The sequence below is a fragment of the Natator depressus genome, chromosome 4 (genome assembly GCF_965152275.1).
Source record: "Natator depressus isolate rNatDep1 chromosome 4, rNatDep2.hap1, whole genome shotgun sequence".
Taxonomy (NCBI): domain Eukaryota; kingdom Metazoa; phylum Chordata; order Testudines; family Cheloniidae; genus Natator; species Natator depressus.
Genome location: NC_134237.1, coordinates 19,352,196 through 19,364,587, shown reverse-complemented (window position 1 = coordinate 19,364,587; position 12,392 = coordinate 19,352,196). Strand labels below are relative to the sequence as shown.

General features: G+C 41.3%; 1 protein-coding gene across 12 annotated transcripts in view; it reads left to right on the top strand.

The window, feature by feature from the left end:
• The window catches only part of MAPK10 (mitogen-activated protein kinase 10), a 241,583-nt gene that overhangs the window by 216,405 nt on the left and 12,786 nt on the right, over positions 1–12,392 (top strand). For 8 of the 12 annotated variants that reach the window (XM_074950544.1, XM_074950534.1, XM_074950535.1 and 5 more), the window contains one exon: positions 8,865–8,897. The exons of the other annotated variants lie outside the window; for them this stretch is intronic. In XM_074950544.1, coding sequence (XP_074806645.1) covers positions 8,865–8,897 — 33 coding nt within the window. The remainder of the gene's footprint in view (positions 1–8,864; positions 8,898–12,392) is intronic. 12 annotated transcript variants of the gene reach the window in all.

Below are 12,392 nucleotides of genomic sequence, written 5' to 3'. Positions count from 1 at the left end.
TAACTGTCTTGTTGGAGAATCTTCTGCAGTTTTAACATAGTGCAGAGCCTGAGTGTGCTATAAATTACTACTTTGTGCAAGTTAGTTTCTACTTTGACACGTTCTATGGCCTCCCTGAAGGGTCTTTGTTGTGCTAACTGTATTGCTCTGTTGTAATGCTGCCTCTTGTAATTTTTCACCATTGTGATACCAGATAATGTACCAGGGTTAAAGCAGTGACATTATACACTTTGTCCTTCTCTGACCTGTTTGCCCTGTATTTTAGTTTCTGGTGGAGGTTGGGATGTGAATAACTAAACATTTTTCAACATCGCATTTGAGTATACATGATGAAGTGGATATGGAAATTTGTTACCTTGTTAGATCTTGTAAGCCCAGTGGTCTTGGGTCTAGCTAATACTAGTATGACAGACCTCCAAAGAAAATATACATTTGCTAGGAAGTGCCATGGTGATTCGTTAGACAGTCTTGCCCCTGAGTCAGTCTACACTGAACCAAAGCTGTAGAAGTGGTGCTGACTACTTCTGGTCATTAAACTTCCTTGGCCAGTTTTTGCAAGAATAGAGATATAAATTCCAGTGCCCTGAACAAATTGGAAGTTGATAATTCCAGTCTGTGTACCTAAAATCCCCCCTCCAATTTTAATTGGACAAAGCAGTCTTCACTTTCTTCCTAAACTATAGTGTTAGAAAAAAGAAAAGGAGTACTTGTGGCACCTTAGAGACTAACCAATTTATTTGAGCATAAGCTTTCGTGAGCTACAGCTCACTTCATCGGATGCTGTAGCTCACGAAAGCTCATGCTCAAATAAATTGGTTAGTCTCTAAGGTGCCACAAGTACTCCTTTTCTTTTTGCGAATACAGACTAACACGGCTGCTCCTCTGAAACCTATAGTGTTAGTGTTACTGTGTGCTATGGAACAACTGGTGTGTGTCAGACAACTGGTGCATTTCAGTAGGGATTCTTTTTCAACAGCAATGGGTCCAAAACAACACTCTGGCTCTAAACCTCCTGAACTTTGGAGGGTGAGGCTGGAATCCAAATCCTCCATCTGTATCTAAATTTTGCAGCTGATCCCTGTCTAGAATGAACAGTAACAAAAACTTAGATCCAAAACAGTAGAAATGTGTGTGTTGAAATCCAGATACAGAAGCTATAAGTCTTATCCCTTTTCTACTATTGGCACAGTTTGTAAAGCTTGTGATAAACATGCCTTATGTGAAAGGTTCTGTGTCAATGTAAGCCTATCATTCACCTTTTCACTGAATGGATTTAATTTCTCCCCTTTTGCATTTAAGGAACAAGCTTCACCAAGGTCTTGATTTTTGTCACTGCATATCTTAACTGTGCTGAGAGTCTGTTTCTGTCAAAGAAGGGAAGAAAGCAAATGAAACATATTACTGTCTAGAACAATTTATTCAAGAAATTTAGACTCCATGTTTCTTTGTGAATTATTCATGAGCAGGTTTAGAATTTGTGTTCATTGTTGGAATTATTTGACAAATGATTTATGCAAACGTATATCAGCCTGAGGATTGCTTGTGAACTATTTGAGAGTGTGTTATACTTAAGTCCCTGTTTTTGTTATGTGATCATATGGTATTGTTTCTGTTCCTTGGCTGAAAGATTCCCAGTCCTGCAAAAGAGACTGCTTGCATTGGTAGGCATGATGCTTTCTCTTTCTGTAAACAGACTTGCAAACAAAAATTCACTTCCATAAATGCTTCTGGAAAGTGATTTAAGGAGGCTGAGAATACAGAGAAATGAAGTCCCAGTTTTTTTCAAATGAATATATTTTGCAGCATTTGTCAAACTCTTATACTGAATATCCTTGAGGTGTAATCCCTGAGGTACTCTAATGATTTGGAAATTTGACTATTCTAACTCTTTGCTCCTTTAATTATCTAATATACTAATTCATAGATTTTTGCTTTTTCAAAATTCTGCTGCACTGCCATTTACCTTTCAAAACTATTCCAAAACACTCTTATTTTTTCATTCTATTCTACTGTCTTTGTGTTTAGATTTAGCATTGATTTTTTTTTAATGATTTGACTTGTAAAGAAATTAAGGGTTTAGGATATTCCTGAAGCAATAATTTTGTGATTGTACTTAGTCCATTATGAGCTTATGTTGAAGTATAGCCACAGTAGGGCATTTGCCTGTTGAATATGACTAGAACAAACTGAACTGTTCACTGAGAGCAATTTAATGGATTTGGCCTTTTTTTCCCTGTTCGTGAATTGTCCATGAAATAATCATGAGTGTTATGAGTTTTGCTTAGTATTTTCAGTTGTTTGATGAATGAATTTTACAGGTATTGGGGCCTGTGGATTTTTTGTACAACTGTTCTTAGAGCATTTGATCATCAAAATTCAGTCTGTGTGATTGTTGCCTGGTTCAAAATTCAGATCTCTCGCATGGTTAGGTCCTTGTTTCCTAGGAGACTAAATGTTTATGAACAAGAATTTAAGAAAAAAGCCTGGCCTTCTGGGCCTGCAGAAAAGGCTGGCATGTTTATAGTCAAAGGGCCAGATTCAGGTACCCCAATCGGATTAAATAATACCTTATTCAAGGTGAACAATAAGGTGTCAGAATTTATTTATCAGGTAGAGGATCGGGAGCACTATAAGGAAGCTTAACACATATTAGGGCACTTTAAATCTTTTCCTGTCTTCTTTTCCACAGGAAAGAACATTATATTTGACTATGTATATGGCTCCCAGATTTTAAATAATAGCTGGGTTCCTTCCTGACAAAGCTGTAAATCAGATTTATTAGCTGTCTAGCATACTTTTCATTCAGTTTTCTCCCATCAGAGCCACACCAAGTAATATCTGTGCCTGTTACTATGCATCCTTCCTTCTTTCTCCTTGTCTGGCACGAACACTTGCTGGACATCCATTTTTCTTCATTAACTGGTGGCTCTAGTTAGTAGACTCTTATTCTTTTCAGTGAACCAGTCCCTAGAGTGGGACAAAAGCATGGAGGGAGACACAAAGGGGATCGTAGCAGGTGTGTGTTACTCAGGGTAATCCTGCCCCCTGTTAGATTATTACTAGTGTAGTAAAATGGTCAACTGGCCCTGATGGGTACTGCAACTGGCCCCTTTTCTGGGGTGCCAGGTTGGAGGAGGGTCCTTCCATCATCCTCTCCCACAGCATCTTGTGGTCCCACTCAGGACCCCACAATCTATTCCTGAATACGGAATTCTGGCTTTGGCGCTTTGTGAGCGGCTAACCTCAGCTGAACAATACAAATGGCCCATTCTCCTTTTCTTCTCCACCACTCAGCTATTAAGTGACAAAGATGTGAAATGGAGACAAGCAAAATTAAATAAATTGCAGTAGCTGTTGGGCACAGAGGGACAAATTAGCAATAGGACCCTGTTAATGGAGATGGCCATGAAAGGACTAAAGATGTCAGGATTTGGTGTAGAGTCAATAGTTAGCATTGCTATACTTGTACCCAGCTCTCTCTCTCTCTCTGTGTGTGTGTGTGTTCGTGGAACAGTTGTCCATCATCTTAGACAGCAGGGTTAAATAGTTAGACCTGCTGGGCTCAAACCCAGCCAGTAATTTGGGTTAGGGCAAGTTATGCTGTGTTCTTATGTGATATATGAGGGGAAAGTGATCCCAAATAACTGTCCCATACAGTTGTGCATCTGATGTTTTCGGTAGTACAGCAACAGCTCTTTTTTACCTCCCCCTTGGATGTGGGCTACCTGCTGCAAAGAAAGGGAATGATGGCCAGCTGAACAGGGGAAAGCATTCTGCCCCATCCTCAGGAATGGTGCAAAGGTCACACTCCCACTTTGGGATGGTGAGTTCTGGGGGGGATTTTTGTGTCACAATGAGGCACAGTCCTTCCTGGACTTTCTTGTAAGACTTTGCAGCTTGACCTGTCCTCCAGTGTGGGCCTGAATGGTATAATGTAGTCCTCTCTCAGGCTAGGCAGGCAATGTGTGAGCCAGAGGGAACCTGGCAACAGAGGATAAAGTGAGTGATAGGTTATACAAGATATAAGAATAGCTTTCACTGAATCATTATTGTGGAGGATTGAGAATGCTGCAGAGACATTCACCGAGGGCCTGATTCTGCTACCCATATTCACAGCAGGATTGCTTGTGGAGTGAGGTACTTCTCAGCATAAAAGTAGCAGGATCTGGTCCATATCTGTCTCAGGGAAAGCCTGAATCTCCGACTGCAGAAGTGTTCAACAAAATTCATTATTGACCCTGCACAGCCTGAAATAGGAATACTTTGCAGAATACCAGCATCTGTAAAACCTTTAGGTATTCATTTTATTCCCATGAGCAAACCCTTTCTTGTCAGGAGCTAATCTCTCTCCTTTTGTCAATCCACTCTCTGCTCTCCAGTGCTGTACGTAGGGAAGAGTGAAGAACTGCAACAGCATGGCTCTTGAGAGCTCTTCACAGCCTCCCTCTCTTCCCCCCTCAGACATCCCCCGCCCCCCAAAAAACTATAGAAAATAGGCAGAACTTGAAGCCAACTGAAATTCTTAGAAAATGCTGTCTTTCCAGAACTTCTCAAGTGCATTGATGGTGGAGTTTTTAAATTTCCCTACTAGCATTTATGATCTTGGCATGTGTCATGTTAGCTCAGGTCAGTGAATTGATTTCTGTTTTTTAGCTCTTGATAAGCTTTCTTTGTTTAAAGTGAGGATTGAGGTAACTCTAGTAGTCTGCCTGATCAGGAGAAGAGTTGTTTTTAAAGTGCTGTATGTCACTTGACATAACCGATTGTGACAGCTATAATCCAGTGTGACATGCCCCAGTGGGGTGCCTCTCCTGGAGAAAATTGAAGGACCCCCCCTGAAATTGCTTTAGCTTATTCACGGTCAGACAATGAGTAAGACAGCTTCATGTCTGGAGTAAAAGCAGAGGATTTTGTCAAAGTTTAACCTAGAGATAATGACCCTGTGCGTCTCTCCCAGATTTACAGCATTATGAATGTGTAAGGAAGAGGTATGCATGATCTGTCTAGTCAAATATCTAGAATATTGAGCCTGCACCCATCGCTTTTTGTAAGTCTATTAAAAGTTTATGGTCTTTTACACAATATATGGGGGCCAATAAAATTCTGATCTCATTCTAATGGCAAAGACTATAATGGGAATGGGAGATTGTAGAAATGCAACTACCTTCTCCTTCTGACAGGCTTAATATGCTTAGCATCTTGTAGTCTTCCTTGAATGCAAAGCCATGACCTCTTGCTAACTAGAGGGAAATATATATTATTACTTGCAAGAAGTGCTGTTCACTTACAGTGAAGGTCGCAGAGCAGTTTGGCTCTCCCATGGAACTCTATGCAGAAAGCCAACCAAAAATGCCAACCAGACTTCTCAACCTTCAATAGCTCTGTAGCAAAATTGTTTTGCTGATGTTTAGAAACAGGTTTAACACAGTTTCTGAGCCATAGATTTTGTGGAATGTCTGTGTGGGTGGGCTGGATCTTGGTTTCTAAAGTCATTCCAGATAGACTCTTAGTTCTAATTTATTAACACTTTTGGATCCTGGTTCCGACTCCATCAAAATGGTTACAGTACTTCTGTGGGTAGCGTCACAGAATCAGCCAAAGTGAACTGTTCCTAGCTATTCTGAAACTGATTTGAATCACCCTATCCTTTATTAGAGTCATTTATATTCACAACCAATCTTTGATTAAAATAAGCATTTCCCCCTCCCCCAGATAATCTATGTGTGCATGTGTGTGCACATGTGCATGTGAATGTGTGTAGAAAACAGGAATTTAGGAATTACCATACTAGATTAGACTCATGCTCCACCTACTCCAACATTCTGTCTCTTACAGTGTCCAGCACTGAAAGCTCCAGAGGAAGGAGCAAGAAACCCTCACAATAGGCAGATGTGGGGGTAATCTGCCCTCCCCCCATGAAGGTGCCACCCTAATCCCTAATGGTTTAGAAATTGGTTTAACATGCAGGCACAAACACATTCAAAATCAAAATTCCCTTACACTGAATCAAGTTTTGTCTGTGCTGCAGTGATAGGATCAAAACAACACAGGTCTTTCCCATCTCCTGAACATAAAGGTAAAATGCATTGATGCGGACACTGGTAATATTTCAACTGTTTTTTTAACTGAACACCTAAATCCCCATTTACAGTCTCAGCAATCAACTTTTTTCTGTTCTCTAGGTAAATGGTGGGAGCATTTTTCCTGTAATATTCACAATGTGGACAATTCCTACCCGTCCAACACTTAATCGTTTGCTTCGTATACTGCCACCTGCCTTCAATAGGTGGCAGTATAGATAAATAGATACTAGGGCAGTTTCCCCAGCAGTAAGGTTGGTGTAATATTGATGTATGTTTTACAGCAAATGGAGATTAGATCTTCTATTTTAGTGACATGAGGTGGTGTGAACATAAGAACGGCCATACTCGGTCAGACCATCTAGTCCAGTATCCTGTTTTCCTGCCAATGCCAGGTGCCCCAGAGGGAATGAACAGAACAGATAATCATCAAGTGATCCATCCCCTGTCACCCATTCCCATCTTCTAGCAAACAGAGGCTAGGAACACTTCAGAGCATGGCTTTGCATCCCTGCCCATCCTGGCTAATAGCCATTGGTGGACATATCCTCCTAGCCTATATTAGCATAGGAACTAAGATTACCTTGTGATGACAGACATGAGCTGAAATTTAGTTTGACTACTCCGTCCTTAATGTATCATGCTTCATGAGGAGCCTGAGTGTTGGTAAAAATCTGGACCAGAACCATTGTGAGCCTTCATCTGACTCAATAGATTATTTGGGATTGAAACGGGAGTTTCACTGCCCATGTAAACAGTTCTATCTTCCTTGTGCGTCCTAAATTCCTACTGAAGTTGGGATACGAGGGGGTGTAAGGTCTGCCTGATCAGGCCCCACAATAATACTCTGCACATATATAACCCACTCCTCCAAAAAGCAGTGATAGGCATAAATAAATCTCATGGCATCCCTGTGAGGTAGATAGCATTGCACCTATTTCATGGTTGGGGAAACCAAAGCTCAAAGAGGTAAAGCGAGTTCCTAAGGTTACAGAAAATCCATTGCAGACCCAGAATTAGAATCCAAATCACTTAACTTCCATTTCTTTGCTGTAGCCCCAAGATCATCTTTCCCATGTGTTCAGTGGGATAAGTGTCAGTTTAACTTCTAATTATAAGCATATATCATTATATTACTTTAATATTATGCAAAAAGAAAAGGAGTACTTGTGGCACCTTAGAGACTAACCAATTTATTTGAGCATAAGCTTTCGTGAGCTACAGCTCACTTCATCGGATGCATCCGATGAAGTGAGCTGTAGCTCATGAAAGCTTATGCTCAAATAAATTGGTTAGTCTCTAAGGTGCCACAAGTACTCCTTTTCTTTTTGCGAATACAGACTAACACAGCTGTTACTCTGAAACCTTTAATATTATGGTAGTTAATTTGTCTTCAACATTTGGACTATAACCACCGTGAATAAACAGTATATATTTCTTTCTCAGACTGCTATATTTTTCCTACCAGGTGAAAATATTATTCTCGCCTCTGTTTCATCCACATCTAGGGTATTCTGTTTATTGCACCTTATCATGATAACTCCCAAGTTGCATATTACTTCTCCACTGGCCCATTCTCTCTTTGGCCAAAACTTCACTCAAAACATTGTTTTCGTCTGTACAGATATCTTTTGTACGCTATAGGTTTGTCATCCTGTACTTATATTTTCCATGATAAAGCCCCAAATCTGGTGTTCTGTTTTCTGTGTGTTCCCTAGTTTTTATCAGATGCTGTCTGCCTGAGTGTGTTTTAATCTGGTGTGTTTAAATTATTCATGAAGAAGGTATATTTCTGTGTTCTTCAGAGCTGCTGGTTTCATTTGCCATCTGAGTGACTTTGCACACTAGCTTTGACTTTCAAAACACTTCTGCTGGTGTCCTATAATGCAGCTTTGGTTTGGTCTGCCTGATGTCTTGTGGGATTTTATGTATCCTTGGCTTTAGAAGTTGTTTTGAACAGGGGAGGTTAGAGTTAGGTCTCCTGTTCATCAGCATCTGAGTTACGTTCTGCCAAAGAAATGTTCCTGTTTTCCCTCCCTCTGTTCTCTCCCTTTTATAATAATTACAAAAAGCCTTTTTAGCCAAACAAATTGCTGGTAGATTTCTGAGGGATATTGTACTCCTCTGCCCTGTCACCTACAGGGAGGGTTCATCCCAATCCAGGAACACTGGCAGGGTAGCGTCAGGAAAACATGCATTGCCATTGCCCCTGCACGTTTGTTCTGTGGCTAAAGAAGGAAATTCAGTTCTCCAGGGGTCTCACTCTAGCACCTTTCACTAGTGATACATTTTAAGACTTTTAAAAAAAATCACACCTTGAAATGTTGCAAAATGAAAAGTTTTTTTTATTTTGCACCCCTTTATGAGAAGCCAAACCATTAAACAGATTGTTTAACCTCACACCATTAATATTTTGAGCCTCCCCTGCCTCCAGTATTCACATAACGATAACTTTATAGTTGCCCAGCACAGAGCTCTATAGCTTCCAAGCCAGATTGCCTGATCCTGTGAACAACTACAGTGCATGGGCTTGTTCCAGTCAATCCCAAGATCTTTACTGTGCTGGGTATTAACTCTCTAGAGACATGGGCGTCATCCCAGTGAGGGCAGAATTTGGCTAAGTAGGAGGAAAGGGCTGTCAGTCTCATTCTTTTTCCCGTACCCTTACCAGCTGTAACTATGACTACATTCAGCTGGATGTGGTAGGGAAGGGAGAGTTCACTAGCATCTGGGTACCTGCTTAAACTTGGTGTTTATTAACTTTCCTTTCATTTTTTTCCATAGTGGAGTGTTTTCTGCTCACCAGACTTAAAAAAGGTATTTATTGGATACAGTTGTCTCCTGTTTGTGTATCTCATCAATTAGGTACATCATGTATAGAAAAAAAGTTGCTTAAATGATGTGAGAAGATAAATGGCTAGGTTTTTTACTCTCTTTTGTAGAAATTGTTATTAAATGCAAGGAAAATTGAATACACCGTTAAACTATTTTAAAATGCATAATTTTTAATAAAATGTAAAACCAAAAACTAAAAGTGAACCAACCAAACCAAACTACTATTCGTTGTATACATGTGCCAACATGTCAACCAACAAAACCAAAAACCTGCACTACCCAAAATAGATTCCATTCTTTGTTGTTGTTGCCACTTTTACATCTTAAAAATCAACCCATTTGGGGGATAAAATGGTTATCCTAAATAAAGCTAGATGCTGCCACCCTTAGGGCTGGTTTGCACTCAGTGTTTGTACCAATTTAACTATATCTGTTTAGAAACTGATACAGTGGAAGTGGTGTAACCCCCTAATGTGGACACAGGGATGCTGGCATAAAGGTAGTTATATCACAATGGCTTATTTATAAGGACCTTTATATACGTATAACTGCACACACTGAAGAGTTGCCCCAATTTAACTGGATTGGTTTCTAAACGAATATAGTTAAATTGCTATAAATATTGTGTCTAAATAAGCCCTTCCTGACACTGAATAGTACCTTGGGGCAGATTATGAAAGGCACAAAGGTTCACACTCAGGCACCCATTTCACACCGTGCTAGGGTCCCAGATACTACAGCTGCTCTATCTGTTGCAGTGCTGTGTCAGCACAGACATTATTAACCTCTATTTTTAGAACTCAGCAATAAAATTTAGCTCAGCGTAAACTTGGCAGCCCGGGGTAACTAATATTCAGCGTGATTATCATTATTCTTATTCTTCTTATTATTAAGCTACATGATTCTCATTAGCATTAGTGTGAATCACATGAACAGATCCCTGATCATCATGCTAAGCATTGACTTAAATGGGTGTCCTAACTCCCTGTATGCCTTCTGCAAATCTCCCCCTTGCAGTCCCACTGAAATGAAGGAGGCCATTTTTGGAGTAAATGTGTTACTCTACAGGTGGCCACTCTACAATCTGGCCCGTAGTTTTCATTCTTAGGGCTAGATCCTGCAAATGGATCTCCCCTGGGCAGAGCCCTGCACCCCTATGTAGCCCAGTTGAATTCACCTGTACGCTGCAGACACTATGCAGATTGTAGAGTAAATGTTCTGCATAATGATCAGGGATTCATCCCATGCTAATGCTAATGGGAATCACAAGCTTAATATCTTATCCTCATGCTGAATATTAGTTATCCCTGCCTGCCAAGTTTCTTCCAAGAGCCAAATTTTATAGCAGAGTTCTAAAATTCTAAAAATAGAGGTTAGTAATGTAACTGCTGATACAGCATTGGAATAGGTGAACCGGCTGGAGTATCTGGAACCCTAGTAGTGTGAAATCTGGAGTTTAGTCACTTATCTTTGACTACCTTGTCAGCTAAATAGACATTTGATATTGGGTTAGATTAGGTTGTGCCTGATCCCCCCAAAATACTTCAATTCCCAGAATATGTTGATCTGTAAAATAAATCTTGCTGCCATTCTTGTAGCCTCTTACATTAACTAAAGCTGCCTGCTTGAGACATCGGGTGGCGTAGATTAGCAGAGACACTAGCCAAAGATATGTTGATTCTGTGAGGAAGTGGGGCAGATAATGTGCTTGAGAACACCCCTTCCTTTTTACTCCTTAATTCCATGCATTAAAACAGAGGGCGAGCCCCCTCTGTTCTCCCTCACCTGGGGGAGCAACACTCCTCCTTCTCCTTGAATGGCATGGGAAGAGCTTCCCTGTCTGTTACAATCTATGTTAACCACTGCCTGTGTTCTTTGCAAGCCGTTCCCCAGAGCTCTTCACAAAGGAAGGTAATCATGGGATATTCTCTCCCAATTACTCTTCTCTACTTCTCTCCTGTCTCTCTGACAGAGACACAGTAGTTCTGCTGATGTGATTTAGACTACAGCTCACCCACATGTATCCCCCTGCAACCACCACCCAAAACCTAGAGCAAGCAGCTTAATGAAGCAGAAAGCTGCTGTAGTCCTTGTGTGAATTCATAGGCCTCGAGGATTTCCTTGTCTGTCTCGTCTTCCCAAGTGATCTCCACACTTCCTCATTAGAGAATGCATGCTGTAGAACTGGCAAGGTGGCTGAGCAACAGTCTGTCAGGCGTGCTGATCTGGAGGACCTTGGTTCACAGCATTCCTGTTGTCACTGGCGAGGCTAGAATTCTCATTCTTAGGTTGAGTCGTGAGCTTCACAATGCCATGATCAGCAGTAAAGAGATGTCTCCAGCAGGGATTTCAGTGGCTTTGACTGAATCTTGGACCAGCTTCAGGGTGATTAACTGCTGCAAGCCAGGCTGTAATAAGGGACAGAGATGTGTTTGTGTGGAAAACAAAGGTCATGGCTTTATTAACAATAACATCATTCCATATGGTCAAAAGCTCTTATCTGATCTGCACTAGTGACCTGCTGAGACAGCAGAGCCCCGTTGCAAGTCACAGCCAAAGCTCCCAATGTTCCCCCTTCACCATGTGGCTTAGGCTCCAACCTGGCCACCTGCTTGAGCCACTGTGGCCTCCTCACAGGTCACAACCAAATCCGCTTAGGTACCTCAGACCTCACCTCAGGTCACAGACAAATCTCCTGAAGTATAGCTTCGGCAGACCTGCATGTAGACCCAGCAATCCTATAAAAGCCTTGCTTTGTATACCATGGAGTAAAGCGCACACTGAATGAGGGAAGGCTTCAAGTGTCCATTGAAAAAGGCACTGCTGTTGCATCGTTCACTGTGTATACTGTGTGGCATGCAGCAGATGAGGAAATGGCTCTTTTTGTAGAAAAGACTTCCATGGACTCTGTTTCTCCAGCACAAACCCAGTAATAGAAAATATGACTCTCACATTCCTAAATTAGGAGAATTATCTCATGTTACACTGTATGTTTGTGTGTTTTAGACTATTTGAGAAATATATGATTGTGTAAGAAAAAAACATGTCTCATAATGCATGTGCACAAGGGGACAGAGTTACGGTTGCACAGCTCATCTCCTGCCCACAGCCTTGCAGCAAAGGCAGTTGTCACCTGTAGAGAAGCTGTGTGAGTTGCTTAATGATTCTCTCCCTGCCACAGTCACCACTTCAGTGGCCTCCAAACAGCTAGCTCTCGTTACCTGCCCTGACTAACCAGACCTGGGGATGGAGGTCTTTGTCTGTGACAGAACAACGATACAGGAGTTTCTCTTACCTCTAGCCCTAATCCAAAAACAACTGAAGTTATCTTTCATTGCCTCCAGTGGGCTTTGGATTGGGCCATTGTGCATGAGATCACCCGTACTTGAATTTTGGTCCCTTCTACTGTATTCACCCGCTCCTGCACCTCCACAGAGGTCACTCTGCCGTACTTTCCTTTGATCACCCTCAGCCGCT